At 39.4% G+C, this 15,377-nt stretch overlaps 2 protein-coding genes across 3 annotated transcripts; both read right to left on the bottom strand.

Annotated features, from left to right (window-relative positions):
• Nucleotides 1-622: 622 nt before the first annotated feature.
• On the bottom strand, nucleotides 623-6,614 carry LOC149050192 (uncharacterized). Its single transcript, XM_089198706.1, has 5 exons — nucleotides 6,283-6,614; nucleotides 6,047-6,153; nucleotides 3,391-3,562; nucleotides 2,492-2,682; nucleotides 623-1,380 (listed from the first exon to the last, which is right to left on the bottom strand). Exons 1-5 carry the CDS (start codon nucleotides 6,499-6,501, stop codon nucleotides 1,146-1,148), a joined length of 924 nt encoding a protein of 307 aa, XP_089054832.1. The 5' UTR covers nucleotides 6,502-6,614; the 3' UTR covers nucleotides 623-1,145.
• Nucleotides 6,615-6,821: 207 nt separating this feature from the next.
• On the bottom strand, nucleotides 6,822-15,073 carry LOC113667487 (GPI ethanolamine phosphate transferase 1). Of its 2 annotated transcripts, none has more exons than XM_027183303.2 (5): nucleotides 14,689-15,073; nucleotides 11,495-11,785; nucleotides 10,474-10,836; nucleotides 9,975-10,154; nucleotides 6,822-9,516 (listed from the first exon to the last, which is right to left on the bottom strand). In XM_027183303.2, the coding sequence occupies exons 1-5, from the start codon at nucleotides 15,041-15,043 to the stop codon at nucleotides 7,844-7,846; spliced, it is 2,862 nt and encodes a 953-aa protein (XP_027039104.2). In that variant the 5' UTR covers nucleotides 15,044-15,073; the 3' UTR covers nucleotides 6,822-7,843. The 2 variants fall into 2 exon arrangements, with proteins under 2 accessions (XP_027039104.2, XP_027039105.2); XM_027183304.2 differs by lacking the exon at nucleotides 14,689-15,073 and adding an exon at nucleotides 14,192-14,284.
• Between the last annotated feature and the right edge of the window lie 304 nt (nucleotides 15,074-15,377).

Here is a 15,377-nt window from a genome sequence, read left to right as displayed (position 1 = left end):
CTGCGTACAAAGCAGGGGAAGGGGTGGGGAAGTAATGCGAGTGCGAAGCGTGATCGTTAAATCTACTCAGATCAAAAGATCCTGACAAACGCGCCCTGCGCTCGCACCTACCGCTTTTTCCGCAGCCAAGCAGGCTAACACTGCACCAGTCTGCTTGTCACGAGATCATGCTGATAGATAACAAGGCCGTTACGAAAGAAAAAAGACAAAGATGACGCAAACGTCTGTCTATTTACCATACTAACACGCAAAGCTAACAAAATGTAAACTGTAACTACACCAAGTTTCAATCCTCGGTCAATTTACATTTAACAGTCTCTGTAATAAAGAAAAAAAACTCGACCCTGTGCTCAGTAGTAATGGGTGCCAATATAGAGGAGAGCCAATCAGAATCGAGTAAATAGCACACGTGACTTGAATTGACCAATCAGATTGCCGGATTTCCGGATTTAAAACCACGGAGGTGCCTGGAAATGATAGAATGGAATCTGGAAAATCCGGCAATCAATTCAAGTCACGTAGGCTATATACTCGATTCTGATTGGCTCTCCTCTATACTGGCACCTATTACAACTCTGCTCTTACTTTTAAGAATAAAGAAACAAAGAAACACAACGATTTAAAACAGTAAAATATCAATTTCCATTTCGACATGAATTTTTTTTAACGAACTGTGGTCAAGACTGTCCATCATGCTACCGCGGTTATTCTGGCTCGAGACAGCTTTTGAGGGACTGATGAACGAATATTTAGATTTAAAACTGCCAAAAAAAAAGCCTATAAAACTGAACGATCATTGATTATGAAAGGACCTATATTCACTTCAACAATTACCGAAAGCACCGTAAGATGTATACCAACAAATTATAAGACAGGAAGTAAGGGGGAACGTAGCCTGCGAGCAGGGCCACGCCTCGTGTGTTTCTTCGCTCGCGGGAAGTATGAGGCCTTGACCCCGAAAAAACTCGCCCCGACTCGTCTCAATTCTTCACACCAGCGGAGAAACGCGCGTCCAACAACTCGCAGGCTAGGCGGAACATTGTATTCTATGTAAACCTTCGCCATTCGTCAACTAAAATTGTTCTTTCTCTTCGTGATCATAACGCAAGCCGCATGATTCCGCCAGGCACTCTTCGCAAACTCTCTTAACAACGATTCCACCTATCAGACTGATCGTAAGAGGGTGACCATGGAAACTGAACCGGCAAGAATGCAGTAGGGTGTACAGCGGGTAACCATGACAACTGATAGGGAACGGTAACGTTGACAGGAACAAAAGGCGCAGCAAATTGTGGAATACCGTTCACCATGGACACTCCTGGAAAGTCAGTCATGATACTATTCCACATAACTTGACTCTTTATATCAGCGATTTGAAATCTGTGGGTGACAAAAAGCTTTCCAGTGAGCCATCTCACAGCTTCTGTCTCAAAGTGAGAGTAAGTTGAAGGCTTGTAACAAGAAAATGACTTTTTTACTCGCTGCAAATGTTATTCATTTACAAAGTTATTTTTAGCACTTAGCCCCATTTTGAAATTGAGGGTATCTAGAACTCGGAAGTTCTTTTTAATACTTTAGTTTATAAAATCTGAGTCGTATAGGACTTATGCGCGGAGGCTGACATCGACAAAGTCGTTTAGCCAGTTAGAACAAGCAGGCAGATTTTTCAACTAATCAGGATTAACCTCGAACTTAGTCAAGAGTTGAATGAGGAGGGTAAGTTTCTTAGGAAACTGTCGTGCAGTTATTTGGTATTATCAACTGAGTTGATAGCGTAAATTGGCCACCGTTAAGAGTTTCAAAGCGGACGTTTCGAGTGCTAGCCCTTCGTCAGAGCGAATGGAGAATGTCTCCCTGCACTCTGACGAAGTGCTCACGCTTGAATGTCAGCTTTAACACTCTTAACGGTAACCAATTTACGTTATCTACGATTCAGTTGAGAGTACCAAATTACCTTGCTAGTCAAGAGTTGCCTCTTCAGCGCTGTTACGACTGTAAGACATGTTTTCTTGTCGCTTTTCCTACTTGTTTTGTCTTCTTCTAAATTCACATTAAAAAACTGTTGGGTTATTTCCTGTTGCTAAACCTACGCCACATATTTCAATGTTTAGTATATACTAAAACGGCAGATAGCGTTTAAGGCGCGCTCTGATTGGCTACTCCGTATATCCTTTGATATTCGCCTCCAAGCAACTCTCACGGAATTTGCGCCCGTAAATTTTGCAGGAATAGATGAGTTAAAATTATCCTTTTGTGCTATATTATCTCACTTCTTTAGTACATACTGACGCAACGATTCACCTCAGTGTGACGGCGGCTAGGGGTGGATGTTTACCTCGCCGCTTTGTCAAAAACTAGCCACCTTCACTTCGGTGAATAGTTCTAATTATTACATTTTCAGATGGAATGTGCGATGTGTTTCATTGCACCAATACAACCGACTTTTTAAACAACAAAAGTTACAGCCAACATAGTTGCGATTGCTTGATACCTTTGAGGTTGTTTCTGCCCTTGAGCTGCATTGAGAGATAAAGCAGATGCGCTTCTCTCTGATATGGCGACGTCTTTTCTCGTTTTCTGTAGTGTTTTTCTCTGCCAAAGATTCTTCTTCTTCTTTTTGGGATATTTTAATAAGTGGCGGTTTCGGAGACGTCTTCGGGCGTTGGCAAACCAGGTCTTTAGCTTAAACGAAAATAACAGAAACGGTTCCAAAGTTTTCTTGATTCTTTCGATTATATTTGTTTTCACCAAAAGTGTTTCAAATCGCTTGTTTGGGTTTACGCAATTCGAGGATAGTTTCATTATGTCACCGAGGGAGAAAGGCTGATGTTGTATCAATTGGCGTGCCCAGGGATAGGTCACGGCTTGAACATCGAACAAATTTAAATTTAATGAATTTCTAAAAAAAAAATTATTCAAGTTCATTGTTTGCCCCAAGCTTTAATCTTCTCCATCCTTAGCTATCCTTGTTTCTTCTTGTTTTTTATGTTAACTACTTTTTGTTTCTATCTACTGGGAGGGCTTGAAAACTAGCCTCAGGAGCGCGAGTTTTTTGGGGTGTCTGAGGCCATTCTCCCCCAGAAAATATTGTAATTGCGATCTCGGAGGATAATCTGTGGTGAATTGGGTTTTTTTCGTATAGTTCTCTTTCATTCGTCATACGTACTTCATGCTAAACAAAAATTGATATTAAATCTGTACGGCTCCGCTGCCCTAATTGGGAAGTCACGTAACACATCCATTGACATGCCTAATAGGAAGTAGACTAATAGTGACGTAGCCCTTTTAAGTTTTCTAGGGAAACCTAAACGCAGAGTCCTTTCTGATGTTATGGAATTTTCAATTCTCTGATTAATGTTTTTCTTTCTCTTTTTTACCCTGATACGCTACCTGAGCTAAAGTAATTCCGTGCTGCTCAGCTAACATAAGTTTCTCAGTTGAGTCAGGGTAGGGATTCCTGATGCGTTGCATGAGCCACGCCTGTAGTGCTTTATAGGTTTCTCTGGGAATTCCTTTCTTCTTGCGAAAACCTGAAGGGCAGATGCTCCGCGGAGGTGGGAACCTGTAGATTACAAGTAAATCAAGGATTTCTAAACCTCGACTTGTCCGTTAGCCGTAAGCTGGTGCGTGGTAGGGTACATAATGTAATTGTCCAGTTTGAGTGTGGGGTGGGGGCACTTACAAGCATTTCACTGTCAACTAAGTGGGAGGGGAGAGGAGGGGAGGAGGAAGTGAGAGAAGGCAGGTTGTTTTTATGGTATGAAAAGCGGGTAAAACGCATACCAGGATCTCTTTCAGTGTCCCCTTGATTATTATAACGGAATTCATGATACAGGCGAACCTCTCCATAACTGCCACCTTGGAAATTGTGAGGGTGGCCGCTGCAGAGGACTGGCATTTGTAGGGTGGAAGAGGAAGTAATGCAACAATTTTTGTATCCATTATTGAATGGGTAGAACAGCTCTATTCATATCTAATGGTTGTCGTCCCACTTAAATGGACGTTTCCGTTGTGAAGAGATAACCGTTCTAAGAGTACCCACCACCAGGAAAGAAAAAAAGTAATTACTATGGCTCGCCGGCTTAGGTTCTGGCACTATAGCTTCATGGACAAGCTACATATGTCCTGCTTTTGCTTCTCCGTACATGATGCAAGTTTTTCACGGTATCATAGAACAGTCTATCTGCTATTCGATCCGTTAAGTTCATCAGATTCAAGTTAAGGGAAAACATCCCGTGTACCACACGAACAAAGGAAGTGCTTTACTGTAAGACTATGGCATGTTAATTATTATAATCCATCAAGTTCTTTGCCCGTCTACGATTGGTCTAAACTCACCACCTGATCGAAGGTGCTTCTGCTATACTCTAAGGGCCTGTTTACATGGAAGTGGGGGACCCCAGGTAGGTGAGGTAACCCGCCTAGGTGGGGTCACCCGCCTGTCCATATAATTTCTTATTTTATTTTGATCACGTTTACATGATGGGTGGGTGACCCGCCTTGGCGGGTCGCCTAGTCTGCCAGGTAGGGTAACCCTGTCAGCTGGGGTGACAATTTGCCACGTAAACGTTCAAGGTGGGGTAACCCGCCTAGACGGGGTCGCATTCATGGCAAAAAGCTCAAAAGCGAAACATGTATTTTTAAATCTTTGCACATTTCCTAGCCGTCTCCTGGCAGAAATCACCACAAACCGCAACGGACACACAAGGAGTGTAAAATGTTCACATTTCAGAATATTTAGCGTTGTAAATCGACCATATTTGGTTTCCCAAACTATTCCGTATAACGTATTAAGTCAATAGTTCCTTGCGAAACCAAACACCGCGTAACACAACGCGTGACGCTTTCATGAATAAATACATATGTGTTCGAGAATTAATCTTTCGTGTTTCTCGAGACGTGAGCTTGGGACGCCTCTGCTCAAACTCCTTAAATGCAAGCGCAACAACAACCTCAAGAAACCTCACCCCAGCACCCCGGGGTTGTAAGATTGCATGTAAACGCGTTTTATTTTTCGACCACAGCTAAGCGGGTTACCTCACCTACCTAGGTCCCCCACCTCCATGTAAACAGGCCCAACTACGATAAAGAATTCGTTGAAAATTTAGTTCAAGATGAAACCTTGTTTAGCTATTGTTACTGTATAAATGATATGTTTGTTTGTTCATAAAGTCGTATCAGAGAACAATACAAAGTAAACATCCCACGCGCAAAAAAAAAAAAAAAGAAAAGCAAATTAGTTGTAAAAATTTTACCTGCGCGTTGCAAAAATATTGAGGTTAATAGACACAGTAGCTTCCATTTGGCGCGAAAATATGCACGGATATTTGTTCAAAGACATTATCTGTTCCGAGATGCAAACAATTTTCCGAGAGCGAAGCTCGAGGGACACTGTGAGCTTCGAGCTATTGTCGACATATCGGCTGATATAAACGCAAATTACTCAGGTAAAATGATAAATCAAGAAGATAATCCGAAAATTAGTTACTGCAAATAAAAATGACAAATCAAGTGTACAGTACTCTAACTTTTCTTCACTTCCTTGTCGAGAAGTATTACAGACGGTATAAAAATTGGACCTTTGGCTGATGAATACACCATTTATATTTTACTATGCTCGTCCTCATTTACGCTTCCATTTTTTTAAGTAATTCGATTCCTCTAGGGTTAATCTATATCTCGATCAAAGCTGTGCGACATACCTTGGAGACGGAAAGGTTCTGCGCCGATTTATATCACTTCTAAACTGAAATTCACACACGACTATTTCCTTTTTTTCTTAAAGATGATAGAAACGAAGTAAAATCCTTAACGGCCTTATCAAAGTCTATATGTAAATAGAGAATATGAAGAAACCTATCAAATGTGAAAAACCCCCACAGTCACTTTCCAGAATCTTTTAGAGTATCTCTCAAATAAATCAAACTCTAGTATCATTATCGCTTTTTCTTTTGAACTCGAAGATGTACCGTGAAGGTCGCACTTCAATTTTATTACTAGGTGCCTTCAACAAGCTGAGACCAATAAACTAAATTGTCAAACAAACCTTTGTCGCACGCGAAATCTTTGGACTGCAGTTCTCGCTTTTGCTTCATAAACATGAGCTTCGTCCCATATTTCAATAAGATCGTCGCCTTGAGAGAATGTCCCTTCCTGGATATGAACAAATTCCAAGCAGAAATTAGAACGCGAAACTAACAACTTACAACTGCTGCAAGATACAAAAAAAAAACGCAGCGTACCACATCAAAGCGAAAATGTAAACAATTACGGTCCAACTACCTCCATGAGCTTATACACCGCTTGGATGTCTTTTCTATGCCAGGCTAGGGCAATTTTTGCCCGAATAATCTCTTCATTCTCCTGATATTCTGGACTGTTAGGTAGACGAAGCAGCAAATTTTCGACTTCAGCATATTTTTTACAATGAACAAGACGCTTAGCTCGCGTGCTCCAGTATGTTAAATTATCACGATTGGTTAATTCGAATAATGGCTTCATGGTTATTAAAGACTTAATCTGTAGGCAGGAGTTGCCAACCAAAGGCACTGTTCAAGCAGACTACTGTTCTAACAGTTTCAGCGTTGATTGTGGAAAAGTTCGACTCGTGGGAATAGCGCCTTCCTATTGGTTGACAGTACGTAAAGGTGTCGATCAAACCAACCACATGCTCGGGATTGATATTACAAATGGTAGAATAGTTATGGGAATTGGAGAATGTGGGATAGAAAACGAGGAAACAATCAGCCCATGACGTGGATTTGGAAATCTCGTAAAAAGATTTTAAAATCTTTCGCTTCGTGCGTACCTACATAACAGAATTGACAGGATTTGATAATACTTTATTCACAACGATGCGGCATACAATCTCTGTTCGGTTGATAATTCAGGTGACGTTTGAGAGAAAACTTAAAAAAAAGGAAAAAACTGAGCCATATCCATGCTTGGTCACATGATATAGCATACAAGGCTCTTACTCCCGTGAGCGACCATGACAGAATTTCTCTGAACGACATCAAGACAGTAACAAGTAGGCGAATGATAAGAACAAAGATAAATACCAATTAGGGGATGATTAGTTGATCCGGTACCAAATTCTCCAAACTAACATCGTAAGAATTGTATGACAGACAGTAAGGAGAATTACTTAAGGAGATCCTGAGTGTGAAAGGGTTAACTAACTGAAACCAGGTTTGCAATCCCAGAAGCGCTAACAAATACATAGAAAGTCCGATGAATCTACTGGAATTAAGACCGAGGTGGTTATTCTACATGTTACTCATTGCGATGAACGGAAAAATGCTTAATCAAACTTAACGTCGATGCGTTGCAGAGTTGTTTCTTCATTTTTGCTATAGGACCTAGTTTAAAATGCGGATAATTTTCGATAGGTTTAGACTCCTCTTGTTTAATGTGGCAAAGTAGATACCTGTCTTGATTTCAGAGTGTTAAGGATAAAACTTTCAAGAAGGCTGTGTAAACTTGAAAGGTTTTGGTCCTTTGTATTTCAAGTATCCTCACAGACAAATCGTTTGAAATTTGCCCTCTCATTCCAATTTTGGCTTTCCTACATGCATGTTCCTTTTGTTTCTTTAGTCATAAGTTACTATTTCAATATTTAACCTTACTCAGTTATATCTTAAAATTTCCTTAAGGTTTGAGTGAACCAGGTGTGGCCTATTGACGGTCAGAACACATTCAGCGACAATTAGCTACGTGTGACAGCATTCTGTCCTTAAAACAAGTCGCAACGACGCGTTTTGCAGGCAGTGCTAACGGTACGTAAGGGGCGATTTGGAGAGGGACCTGCTGCAGCACATTGTCGGCTCGTGTGTTCCGCCCTTTAGGCTATTTTCTTGCTCGTCCTGAATGCTAAGGACGCACCTGTGAAGAGCCTAGCCAGACCGAATATTGGAAGCAAGAATATAATAAAGGCCATCATGATAACAAAATGGCTGATACTTGTCCCAATGTCTAGCCAACTACCGCTGTCCTGCACAAGGTAAAAGAAATGCAGTCCCATTAAATCCGTCATCACTAGCACTACCAACACTAGACTTTGAACTGGGATCGAGAGCACCACGTGTATTGCGTCGAATGCACATGCTACAATCACAAACGGAATAAGCACTTTACAGAGCAGTAAACTTCCCATAACGAAGGGCGAGAATACAGTCAGGAAGCAATAAACGGACGCGGGATCAAAGCTGTTTATACTAGCAATGTTTCCTGTTCCAAAGAAGGCCACTACGATAAAGAACACGAAGAAATAAGCGCAGCGAAGGTCCTCTAGAGTGAGTTTTCTCGTTACAGGGGTGTCCATGCCTCTTGTAAGCGCTTTCCAAGCTGGCTGATGAGTGCTCGTGGAGCTGTCGTTACTTAGTTGAGTTTCTAACAGCGCGTCAAGGGTTTTGCCAGAAAGTTTGTGCTCAGACAAAAGCCATGCACCCATTAGCAGCGAGAGGACTAACAAAAACAGGCCTTCATAGGCAGTACTCATCAATATATATAATGAGGAAAACGCTATAGCTATACTCGACAATCGGACCGTTAAATTACTCGAGTTGATCAGAGGTAACAGAAAAGACGATATAAGAATAGTCCAACTACCAAGTTGGTTTACTAATGGGAGTCCGAGTTTTTGTTGTAGACTCGCTGCTGTACTGTTCACGATATAAATTGCTAATCCCGTGAGAAGTGCTTGAGGGAGCAGGATTTTACATGATTTTGTTAATTCTGTCCTAAGTGAGTAAGACACACTGGAAACGTAAAACAACAGAGACGAGAAAATGATTAAAGTTAAGAATCCTGCCACAGTCACCAAGAAATAGTTGGCTTCACGTCCGACAACAGGAAGAACAGGAAACACGGAGAGAGCGAAGTTGAGGATCAACCAACCTGCTACAGATAGCCTGCAAGTTCTGTACAATTGAGTGGTGAAAGGCCACAGAGCAAGACAGATGAGACCAACAGAGAGAATCTCTCGCCTGAAGAAGCTCATGACTAGAATCTCTAATGAGAAACAACCGAACATGAAGGTAAACAGAACTCTATGCTGCAACTGTTTTGTACGGATATAGCTCCAAGCCGCTTTGACCACGTGAAGTCTCTTGGCAATGCGGTTCCAAAACACCAAGGGCAATAAGCAGTAGCTGTAATACATCCAAGGCGCTTTTTGAATAAACAAAAGAATTAGTGCGAGAAAAGCGAGGACCAAAGTTGCGGTGTTTAAAGGCACCGTCTCCACCATTGGCTGGACACTCCCTTTATCGAGTTTGGACGCCTCTTTGATGACTTCACTATGATCTTCGACAATCTGTATGATGATGCACGATATCCATCCCAAAAATCCAAGAGTAACCACTAAATTTAAGAAAACCCTGTCGTAGTTCTGGTAGTAATTGAGTCCTTCTAATGCAAGATTGATTAGACCTCTGCTTAGGCTCTCGGCTTCTTTATACTTCTTGGCTCGCATGAACTCTTTTATGTCACGAATCATTCCTGTTTTCTTTGCACCTATATGACAAAAGCAACAAACGAAAAACATCTCAATTTCCAATCGGTATTTGTAGAAGAACCAGTATAGTAATCACACAGAGGGAGAGTAGGGAGGGAGGGGGAATGGGGCTAGGGGTTTGGGATTTCTGAGAGGGCCGATTGAGAGTGTGGGGTGTATCATCATATTATTTATTATGAAATGTTTCTTACTTTTTAAAATAAGTCCTTTAACATTGTTGCTGATCTGGTACAGACAAAGGACTAACTCTTGAAAGGTCAGCCTAGAAACTCTTTGAGGTGGCAAATTTACATTATCCACTCAGTGCTCAAAACTAAATTTTCTTGTTATACCCTCCACCGATGCAGCATCATAGTTTCTTTGGAAACTTACCCCCTTTTCGTTTTGTTGGGGCCTCCTTTTATGTTGGCACTAAGAAAATAACAACCCCTTGCAGAATAAACTAAAAGGATTATACCTGCCAAGGAAGAGAAGGGCCGAAACCAGAGAGAAGTTTCCTTTCTGAACAATTCTTTCACATCATATTGAGCAAGAATCTGCTGTGAATTCATGAAGAGGTTTTCTGCAAGGTATTGCTCAGAGTTGTTGAGATAGTCCAATGGTAAAATTCCCACAGAGTTCAGAGGAAATGGAACACCTGATCAGAAAATAAACTGTGTTATCTGCTGCGGGATAATAGGCAAGTTATTGACAGAGACAAAAATAATGGTAAATGAAAGCTCAGCAGAGGAACAACCCCAATATACAGCCATCTTGACTGAAAAAAGTAGGTCGATGAAGGATTTATCCTGTGGCAAAATTAGGATAACTTGCAATGATCATACTGTGCAAAAAGCTTACTTCATGCTGTGTTTTTATTTACTTGTTGAGTCAATGGAAAACAAGAAAATGAAATTATTCTTTTATAAAAAAAAAGAGCTGTTTAAGCTGATGGATGTTGTTAAATACAAACCCACCAATCAGAGAAGTCATCAGTGGTGCAATATCAGCTTGATTGACATCTATTCTTTTCAGATGACCAAGATTCCACTTGATTGTCTCCTCGGCAATATCAACACCTTGTGCAGGAGCCATTGGTCCTTGTACACCAGCTCCCCAAGCTACTAAGGGAGTCAGTGTTTCGTGAGGATGTCCTGCCCCATGGGACCCCCAGTTAGTCATCCCATGATCAGCTGTCAACACAAATGCTGTTCGATGATCATGACCATAAAATTCTTCAATTAAATTTTCCATGTCTTTTATCCCTTTGTCCACAACAGCAATATTCCTAAGATACTCTTGGGAGGTTGGTCTGTGTGCATGGCCATTGGTGTCAATTCCTGAAAACAATCATAAAAGTCAAACAATACTTATACTGATAAAATGTAGGTAGACTTGATTTGATATAGCATTTTTCACAAAACTATGCTGCTCCTAAAGGTGGGTAAATTCATTAATTACCAAAAATATGAAATGGCAATGCCTAAGAACCCTCTGAATCATGAAGTGGTTATCATCTAGTGTTAAGTGTACAATTTTAAAATCCAGTGACACTCCAAGCTGTCTTCATTAGTTTTTAAACAAAATATTTCATGAAAGTTTAAGTGTTGGTACACATAAGGAAGAAAGAAAGATAAATGACTATTTGTGCAGTTTCCCAGTCATAATCCTGATGAATACTTTAAGACAATTTATCTTGTTATACTCCCTACCAATGCAGAACCACAGTTTCTTTATAAACTAGCCCCCTTTATTTCTATAAATACTACACTTGAGAAAGCACCATACCACTAATGGGTATTCAAAGGTCTTGAAAGAAACATTGTGTGAAACTACTTTACAACTACTTAATCACAAAAACAAAACAAAACAAAACAAAAACAAAAAACAAAACACAAAAAAAACCAGATACTTTGTATCTTACAGGTAAGAAGTGCAGGAGCAGTGAACAATGCCACATCTTTAAGAAACCTAGTGGTATTTATGGAAAGCACTTACCTAGAAGGTGAAAGAAAAAAACAATTTTCTCTTCATGAAGCATCCTCTTCAAAGTTTCATTATTCATTGAAGCACTAAAGAACTTTCTTACTTCATTAAACACCCAAGTATCAAGCTTAGCAGCATCCTCATTTGCAAAGTCTTCTGCAACATCTTCATACATGGATGTAAAAACATGGTTTCCACTGGCTCCCTTGGCAAACATTGGCAGGATATCAGGGCTTCCCCAAGACCATGTGTATCTGCTTTCATTAAAGGTAGAATCAAACTCCACTGGGTTCTCTTTCCAACCTAGAAAAAGGAAGCAACATATAGTGTGGTGAGTAATCCATAGCAGTAAAAATAGAATTGTAATTTGGGAGAGGCCTTAACTCTTTGACTCCCTAAGAGTGACTAGCTTCTCATTCTCCTTGCAACATCACTTCTGAATAAAGGAAATTATCACCAAATAAAGAAGCTCTTGATTGTCAAACAAATCCTCCTTCTCTGCACCTTAGGAAACACTACAGACCTTTGGGCGTAAAGGGTTAACTACTGTTTAAATCAATGGCATCATCTGGGATAATATTATCCCTACTGATGCCATCGATTTGTCAAAACTCAGATTTTTAATGTTTGATTCAAACAATGTGGTTTGAGGCCTCCATCAAAATCTCTTTAATATGCTGAAAATAATTTTTTTTAAAATCATTTGAAGAGTTTTGATAGTGACATCCATCAAAATCAAAGTAACTCTAGCCAACCTCTAGCCTGCATGGTTGGTATATACATGTAAAGGGGAGAGAAGGGGTAAACTAGGCCTTCTACAACCACAATCTCAACATCAGTTCTCCCTACTGTCTGCTATACATTTCCAATAACTTTCCCTTTGAGAATTTGGTGTTCAATTGAACAAAATTCCCTTGTTTATTATGCTTTTCTTTCTTCTGATTACCTGTCTGCTTGACTAGGTTAAGATATTGTTAGGAAAAAATACTTGTTGATCACTTCTAGGAGGGAAAAGACTGACTCAAGGGGGAAGCCCAAGTTTTGGAATATGGGTGGGAATAGCTAAAAGACGGCTGTTTTCTTTTTTTTTTATTATTTAACTGGAAGCTGGAACATAAAATCCTACTTGATAAGAATTTGTTTATTTGCTCTGGTTGGTCAGGTATGTAACACTAAACAACAAATTCTGAATTCTTGATTTAAATTGCTTGAGTCCCATATTATCATTTTGAGCAACTTGTCCAAGAACACTTCTTTCATTGGAAGGCAAAATTTTCAAAATGCGAGTCCACTGAGGAGAAAAGAAATGGAATCAACACTTGTTTGAAAGAAAAGATCATAAACACATACAAGTTTTGTATTTGCATCCATTCATAATATCCATGATAGTATTTTGGAGGAAAACAAAATGGGTCTATGGAGTTTGGACAACAAGTTAAATCTTTGACTCCCAGAAGTAATTGATATGTAAATTCTCCTTCCATTATCCATACATGATCCCGCAAACAGGTAGTGAGAATACACAAACTTATCATGTTAAAGTTGCTGCCTTGTCTAACACCAAATTCTTATACCTAATTTACAAGGAAATTTGTAGTAGCTAGAGGGGAGAATTAATAATCAGATCTTAGGATTTAAAGGATTACACAGAAATATCAATGCTCCCCACTGAACAATTCAATATATTGTTAAGTGTTTGCTTAATATCAAGTGTAAAGTTCTGTCCATCATAAATTTACTGTAATTTCTGGTTATTTACCTACACAGCTGATTACCTGTATAGGTTAATTTTTGCAATAATGAGAAAAAATTTCAACAGATTTCGGGCCGCACTGGCAGATAATCCGCACCCAAAAATAAAAGAAAATTGTCAACTCACACAAAGTTCCTCCATTGCTTTTGTTGACATGATATCCTTGAGCATGCAATTAATAAATTTTCACACTTCTTGCTTTCAATGTTTCATTGAGAATGATACCAGTTGTAAAAATCTTCTTTCAAAAGAAATCGATATCTCAAGATCTATGAGTTGAAGAAATCGCTTCAATTGTTTTTTAAACCAAACAAAGAAACAAGCTGAGAAATTGACAAGGTAAGAAAGTAAGAGTACAAACAAGATAAAAGCTTTTGTTATTGAGTTTTGAAGATATCTTTTAAAAAAGTCTTAAAAGTCTCTTATAATACTGAGCAATCTGTGCAAAATAAATGAGTTATTGCACAGGTCTTTTGATGGGTATCTTTAATGGATCTTATTATCATCTCTGTTTCTTCTGGCTTATAGTTTAAAAACTATACAGGAAGCTTTAAAAATTAGTGTATTACTTGCACCTTCCTATAACCTGTACTAACAACTGTTTGTGGAAAAATTAACAGATTACTAGCATGAAATCAACCAGAAATTGCGGTAAAACTGGAATTAACGCTATTTTTATTATACAAGTAAATAGAAAGTCCATCTCCATATTCTTATAATTGCAGCTCATTTATGTTATCATCCTAAAGCAAACCTATAAGCTCAGTAACTTGCATAGATTCTGAATTTATTTAATTGCTTTCAATAATTTTGGAAAGAAAAAGTAACAAAGTTCACTCACGCCAAATATGGGTATAGGAGCCACAAAATTTATCAACAGGAGATTGAAATCAGTCTAATTATAACATATTACACACTGAAAGCAAAATTGCAAAACAACTTAAGTCATACCTAACCTTAGATTTTTCTCCTTTGGGGAAAACCAAATGGGTAAAGTTTCAATTTTCTCAGAAACTGAGCTTCTCATTTCTAAAAGGTCCTGAGCGTCATAAACCTACAGTAAAGATATGCAAATGATATATCATTTGCCAAACTAACAAGGGCCGAGTCTTCATCAATACAGAATAAGAAATAATAATGAAATTGCTTGTCAGAAGAACATACTAGAAGTATCTAGTTTCAATTTTCCCAAAGTTGGTTTCGAAAGCAACTGCTATTTTCATAGTCCAATCATAGATCTTATTCACGGGAGGTTCTCATAACTAAAAGTAAAAGAGGACGTGAGATCAAAGAGCTTCTTGATTTAAATCTATTGCTGGATTATGGACATCACTCCAAATAACAGTTATTTCTTTGAAAACCTTGGGCTCGTAAGAAAAGTTATACTCTCTCTAAAAATTGAGCATAAGACGTGATTATATTTGTTAAGACAACAAGCAACTTTATCACGAACCTTTGGCCACGGCGCTGACATCTTCGTAGAACCCAGCAATGAGGGCCACATGTCCAGGCCGAGACTCTGTAGGTACTCGTGTGTGAGAAACACCCCAACTGGCTTTTGTTTCGATCAAATCTCTTAAATATGGTGCGCGAGTTTTTCCGCGTTCATCAAGTTCATAAAATTTGTCTGCTCGTAATCCGTCGGCAACAAATAAAACCAACCTCTTTGCGGGCGCCTTTAGAGTCGATTGGTAAGGGGTCATGCCATGAACTAGGGGAGAAGTAAAATAAATATCGAATATGGACGCAAGATAGATGATATGAACCAGTATCCCTAAAACTAAGAGAGTTGACTTCGCTGCGGCCATGTTGGTTTAGGTACATACGTGGCTTATCATACACCACGTAGCCACCCACGCCAATCGAGATGAGGAGGGAGGCTGGAGCGAGAGAAAAAATTGGGAGAAATTCGGCAGAAAAGACTCCTTTAATTTTTACTTATATTCATACAATCCATAACTCCACCTTAATGGGAAATAAGCAAAGTTCTTCTCTCATGGCTAAAGCAAACCATGTGCGCTCGCGCAGGAACTGAAACGGAGACCGAAAACGGAATGACTTTAGCATCGTCGAGTGCTTTGTTAAAATAAGAAAATTATCCCGACCACTGATTGTTAATTAACCAAAAACAAAATAAATTTA

This window comes from Pocillopora damicornis, chromosome 2 (assembly GCF_964200805.1).
Source record: "Pocillopora damicornis chromosome 2, jaPocDami1.2, whole genome shotgun sequence".
In the NCBI taxonomy this organism is placed as follows: Eukaryota; Metazoa; Cnidaria; class Anthozoa; order Scleractinia; family Pocilloporidae; genus Pocillopora; species Pocillopora damicornis.
The sequence above is the reverse complement of the archived record's forward strand: the minus strand, read 5'-3'. Positions and strand labels throughout refer to the sequence as shown.